Source organism: Saccoglossus kowalevskii, chromosome 7 (genome assembly GCF_978046115.1).
Source record: "Saccoglossus kowalevskii chromosome 7, keSacKowa6.1, whole genome shotgun sequence".
Classification (NCBI taxonomy): Eukaryota; Metazoa; Hemichordata; class Enteropneusta; family Harrimaniidae; genus Saccoglossus; species Saccoglossus kowalevskii.
The window spans coordinates 7,883,690-7,890,162 of NC_140647.1; the positions used below are offsets into that span (position 1 = coordinate 7,883,690).

Sequence of the window (6,473 nt, forward strand, 5' to 3'; positions counted from 1 at the left end):
TGTTTTGTTATTAGACAATACTCAAGGTTTCTTTTTTGTACGTTCCAAATAAAAAGATCTAAGTTATAAATATACAATTTTAATGCAATGCATGACTTGGGCCAGGAAAACTGATTCTGAGTTTCTACCTTATTCAATCTAAATTACTGTCAACGTGCCCTGAAATTTAACATGTGGAAATACTCGTGTGTTGAAAATTGTGATAACTGTATTACCGTTTAATAATACATTAATAAATTACAAATCTGGCAACCCTTGCTTCAAAATAAAATTACAAATCTGACTAAATAGTGAATTACTAATCTCAAAGCTGGGAATTACAATGAATTTACCAAATAAAGAACAAATAGATTACAGCAAAAATAACTGTTTCACCAATATCAATCGCCCTCTATGGCGACCTTGAAAGTAAATGCAAACTGTCTAACTGCATACAAATTATTCAATAATTACATAGAATTACAGGAAGTAAAAGTTATCAATGTAAGTTTAATAGTAATTTATTAATGTATTAATTTTCAACACACGAATATTTCCACGTGTTACAAAAATATATATCGACGCACGCAGTATTAAATGCAGTCACGTCATTGTTTAACGGCTAAACGATCAACCGTTATGAACTTGAATCGCTATAGTGACTGGCTGGTCGCCACTTCAAAATTACTGCAGTACTTAATGGGGGTAACTATTTGTATGTAAACAGATTTGCGAGTGGTATCAACATTTGCAGACCACATCGTTGCCCTTTTGAGATATTCCGCTAAATTACAAATGCGCCCAAGGCCTCGTGTTATCGTCACTCTGCGCATGTACGGTTAGTTCTTGTATCAATCGAGTGGTTGGTTAGGTAGGGCATTCATTATCTCGGTTCGTCCTGTTTATTCATGTCCCAACCAAAACGCACGAATGCCTATTATTTTCTTGTCATCGCCGTCTATTGTGTTGCCTCAACAAAAGAACCTATCCTCCAAAGTGCTTTGTTCTATACTGGATACCGGTACAGCCAGGTCACAGAGGCCACTAAGCTTGTCAAATGATTCGTAACGTTGCTGACGGTACGAATCATCTAGTGGCTTATGAGTTGCGATAGTACTCTATTTATTTGCACTTTTCAATGTTAATTTCTGTCCAGGATTTTCCTACGCTTTGTATCATGTGATTATTCATCCTAGGAGACGATGAGAATCGATGAATGGAATCAGTTTTTACGGAGTGAAAACTCTTGCTGTGCTTGGACCTTGTGCTCACTCAAGACTAAACTAATGAGCTGTCTACCGTAGATATAACTAAAAATATGGAGAGTTACTTATCGCCAAGACTGAAAAGATATCGATCAATATCGAAAGCCAATCAACCGGTATCAAGGAGTATTGATGGTCCACATTATACCAACTTGCAGAACGTTCGGTCGGATATCAGGAAATTATTAGCAGGTTGTCGTGACTCTGCCGTCGAAAGTGAAGAGAGGTTTAACAAGAAGTTCCAGAAAGACGCACTAGAAAAGGCAGTTGGAAGAATTTATACCAAAGACAGTATTAAAAGAAAATTCCCGCTTATAGACTCCGTCAATACTTTAGAAGAGCTGCTAACGACGTTAGAACTGCGGCAGTTGAGGGGAGTGGACAAAAACGCGCGAACCGTGGTAAAGCATTTTTACACATTGTGTACGGATACAGTGAGAAATATCAAAATATGCTGGGATCGGTTGGTTGATATCTGTAAAATACTGAATAGGTATTTTAGAGTCTATGAGAAGTTTGATGAGAAGGCGAACACAGGCCACCTGCTTGTACGACTTCAGAATTTGAGAACATCGCTTCCTGTTAAATGTAAAAGTATCGCCGAATTCATTAAGTTACAAGAACATGACCCCGAGGATCCCGCGACCGGCTTCACGAGTCCTTCACAAAAACATATAGTCGTCACACAGCAAGAAGGATCATCAACTAGCGATTTATTCGAACCCATACTTCAGTTTTTTCGCGATATATTTCTCAAGATAAACGAAGCTTTCGATGTCGTTGACAAATGGCTCGAAGAGGACGAACATTATGTGGAGTTACTCGTGAAGGACCGAAAAGAAGTGCGCTTCGAGAGAAAGACTCTGCATCGGAGTATTGTGATGGAACAGCGAGAACTTGGCAAACTGAGGGTTTCCGAGGACGTGAGGGGCGCAAGGAAAACCCTGGAAGCGTTGAGCATAGAAATAAAAAGTTTAGAGAATGAAAAGAATAGTATTACTGAAGAAATATTTCAGATGGAAAATGACTTAGAATCTATTCGTATAACGAGGATGAGATTGAGTTATGACTTCGAATCAACTGGAAAGTTGGCCTCGACTGGCGAATCGATAGAAGATATAGAAACTGTGACTAGTCTCAGCAAACAAATAAACGACCTAGCCAGGAAAGCCACAGAACTGGAAAGCACGGTAACGTCGTTGGGGTTCCGACTAGAGAGGGTGAAAAAACAGCTAGCGTTGAAACGACAACAGAGAGACGCTTTAGAGTACAAGTATAGACGACTGACTGGACTTGAAGAACGACGGGTGGAACTTCAGAAGAGAATTAAGGCTTTCCAGTCGGCATTGCACCGGTTAGACATAAAAGTAGAAAAGTTAGACAACATATTACAGAGAAAAATGCATTTATTGCAACCAATAATTAACGAAGGATTTATCTTGCAGTCCGACTTCCAAGGTAAGACATGGAACAGTTGGTGGATATCACATTCCCTGACAAGTAGGATTTTTTTTTTATAAACGACTATTCAAATTTAATGTCCCACAACGGGACTGAACCATTCAACGACGATAAGATTTATAGTCGCTATAAAATACACAATGGTCCTGTTGTCATGACAATTAATTCTATAGGCTCAGCAATTTGAGATATATCGTCTTCTTCAATACATGCCGAAAATGCCGTGTAATTATTGTTACCATGTATATACAACAGAAATATTGCTTTCTCGCACTCCTAAAATTTATTTATGATTGCGTTCATTTTCTTGTATACATACTACAAATAATATAACATAATTGTTTATTACAGCCGTGTGGTATTATTGTAAATGTTTGTAGCCACTTGGTTTTCATTCGAATAGTTTGTTTCGCTCCAAAACAAATTCCATCCGTTCTACGTGCATATGTATATGTAAAGTCGTCTGCAGGACAACTCGGTGGGAACGGTATTTTCAGAAATCTTAAAGAATCGTCATCGCCCTTTATCTGGCTACAGCCTCGAGTACAAAGAGTAACGTGATAAAACAGGACATCTTGACCCAGTTGTGTTTACGTCGTCATGAAGAGGGGTGACGTAATATATAGGCATCGCCTTTCGCCTTGTGACCCGTTATTATGACGATCATTTCAATCTTACTATAGTAAACGGAACTATGAATGGCGTTTCACCAAACTACTTGAATAGCTTGTTAATGTATTGTTGGTTGGGAACGTCAATTCAACAAGGTCACTAGTCTCTTTTGCGAATAATTACGAACACAATAGCAACCACCACGTGATTGCGTACATCCAATTTCTAAGGCTCTGTTTGGATGTGAGTGATCTCAGCAAAACATATAGTGACGTGAATATATCGAATCAGACAGACACGTGGGTTCGATCCTGATTGGTTCTAAACAACGTGCTTTGTGTGAGGCATGATTCAGACCAGTTTATAGCAGATACACCGGGTTTCATGAAGGCGTAAATACACATTTATAAATAATTATAATAGATTTATCCGAGGTGTTTTCAATCGTCATTTGAAATGTATTAATATTTATGAATATTTTATATTAACCAGGTTCACCCCTTCATGAAACCCGGTGTACAAAAAACAACCCACTGCAAATTCCGTTTCTGTTTTATTGTCGGCATCATTTGTAATTTGGAAGTTTACAAAATGTTCTTAAATGATACGTTAAACGTCCAGAGGGGAAAATCCATACATACTGAATGTGTCATACTGGTCATCTCAGAGGGGAACATCCATACACACTGAATGTGCCATACTGGTCACCTCAGAGGGGAAAATCCGTACATACTGAATGTGCCATACTGGTCGTCTCAGAGGGGAACACCCATTCTCACTGAATGTGCCATACTGGTCACCTCAGAGGGGAACATCCATTCTCACTGAATGTGCCATACTGGTCGTTTCAGAGGGGAACATCCATTCTCACTGAATGTGCCATACTGGTCATCTCAGATGGGAACATCCATTCACACTGAATGTGCCATACTGGCCATCTCAGGTGGGAACATCCATTCAAACTAGATGTGCCATACTGGCCATCTACTTTCGACACTTGACTAATTATGATGAAGGGTACTAAATAAAATGGATGCCACAATAATTTGAAAATAAAGTCTTATATGAAACATACTTCGAACATAACACATGTAGCTGCTAGAAATGATCTCTATATAGTATTATTACACGTATCTATATGAAAATTGAATACAAATCGTTTTTTACATTCTAGTGAGGTTCATGCCGCATTTATGTCAGTCCGCCCTTAATGTTTCTCGTGTCAATACAAACGACGACATTATTGTTTTCACGCAGCTAATGTGACGCCATCATTGTCCATTACTGGTAGCGAGTTCAAATCACCAACGCCTCTTATATTGAGTCCGAGTCCTGCTATTGGTGCACGGGACAGTGTGTTACCTGCCATTGGTCATAGTGTCGTTAGCAACAAACATATATCTTCTCAAGGTGAGTTCTTGTTTTTGGTGTTCGTGACAGTATGTTAGTATGATGTTGCCATTATGTCGCTAGCAACACAGTGTGCTACCATGGTGTTTGTCTGTTTTCCTACACATAGCTTTTCAAGGAAAGAATCATTTTTAAAATGGGCTATTATTTCTGAAAATATTTGAATACAACAATTTTTCCTGCCAAAATATTGGTATAACCTTTGCATATTTTTTTCTATAATTTATTCGTTAATTGTAATAATGTACGACTGAAATGAAATCAATGAAATTTTCTTCGCCCCTTTAATATTATCTATTTATGAAAATAATAAAATATGCTATGGGGCACTCATTCACATGAAATGAATGAAACTGACCTATATATAGCGTGAAATTACCCTTCATTACCTGAAACTCAACAACAAATCGAAAATTGGTCAAGTTCAAATTTAATGTAACTAGTATAATGAATGCAACCGACTCAAGTCAGGTCTATACATTTACAGCATAATGTACTTACTACTATACAATTGAACGTATAGATGGTCAGAGCTATACATTTACATATACGTATACTCTCTATAATGACATCATTATCTTTGCATATTATTTCAATCCAGTTTAAATTTTATATTTTAAAGTTTTAATAGTGTTTTCTTTTTTTAGTTACAAAGTCGCAAATATTGAACATTTTCTTTTACAGTAACGTCATATAAAATTTCACATTTTGAAGGGTGATTGTAACTCTTATGTTGATTTTTTGATCTGAATACTAATGAATGTTTTATTTCACAGGGCTAGAATCAGTATTCCAGTATCTTAAGGAAACTCTACCGATTGGCCGAGAATGGCCGAACATTTTTCGACGCCTGCCTTGGCCGAAAGAAATTACTTCCGACTTGGTGGAGTCGGAGATCGTGGATATTCGGAAAAACACTCGGGGTTTGAAGGAACAGGCCTATAGGTCATTCAAAGTTTGGGAAAATGTAGCTGGTTCCCTAGCAACGAAAAACAATCTAGTCGACGTGCTAGTAGAATGTAAATTGAATAGAATAGCTGAAACGGTTGTAAAGAAGAGATAACCGTGCTGGATTTATCTGTAATCATCGTAGTCAGTAATAATATTTAACATAATCATCATAATGAATTTGCATCAGATGTCATTGACCATGACATCACTTCCATTCAAAGATCAGAGCATCCCAGTTCATGAAATCAATTGTTAAATTATTCAAGTTCATTATATATACTATACGTATACATTCATCATTTGCATATTCATTTTCTGTTAAATACATGGTATATCGCTTTGGTTACGGTCATAAAATCACTCACGCGCTTACATCTAAAAATATAGTATATCGCTTTGACTGTGTTTATTCAATCTAACACGTGCGTTATATTTAATCATGTTGCAAACCAGGGTTGTATTATAACTGCGTCCTTCAAAATGGTGTTATACTTGTACCTACTATTAGTGATCTTGTTTGTTAATGTATATGAATTCGTGTAGCTGGCTTTTTTACTCACTGATATTCACACTAGTAGGGTGCGCATCGAATGGAATCACTGAAACGGTAATAAATAAAGCATATGTATGGTACATTTCATTTGCGACATGTACACCTATTGAAATGCACGTTTTCCTCTTTTGAACGTAGGTGTCGAACACTCTTGGCATAGAATAGTGATGAGTCAGCTTTTGGTGTCCAATCAAGCGGTGACAATTTGAGCGAATTCACTGCAACGCAGTAAAAAGGATAGA

The 6,473-nt window shown here is 37.4% G+C and overlaps 1 protein-coding gene across 1 annotated transcript; it reads left to right on the plus strand.

Annotated features, from left to right (window-relative positions):
* The first annotated feature begins 946 nt into the window (after positions 1-946).
* Positions 947-6,343, plus strand: LOC102801434 (uncharacterized). The gene is made up of 3 exons (XM_006825288.3): positions 947-2,702; positions 4,575-4,727; positions 5,504-6,343. Exons 1-3 carry the CDS (start codon positions 1,298-1,300, stop codon positions 5,788-5,790), a joined length of 1,845 nt encoding a protein of 614 aa, XP_006825351.3. The 5' UTR covers positions 947-1,297; the 3' UTR covers positions 5,791-6,343.
* Positions 6,344-6,473: the final 130 nt, after the last annotated feature.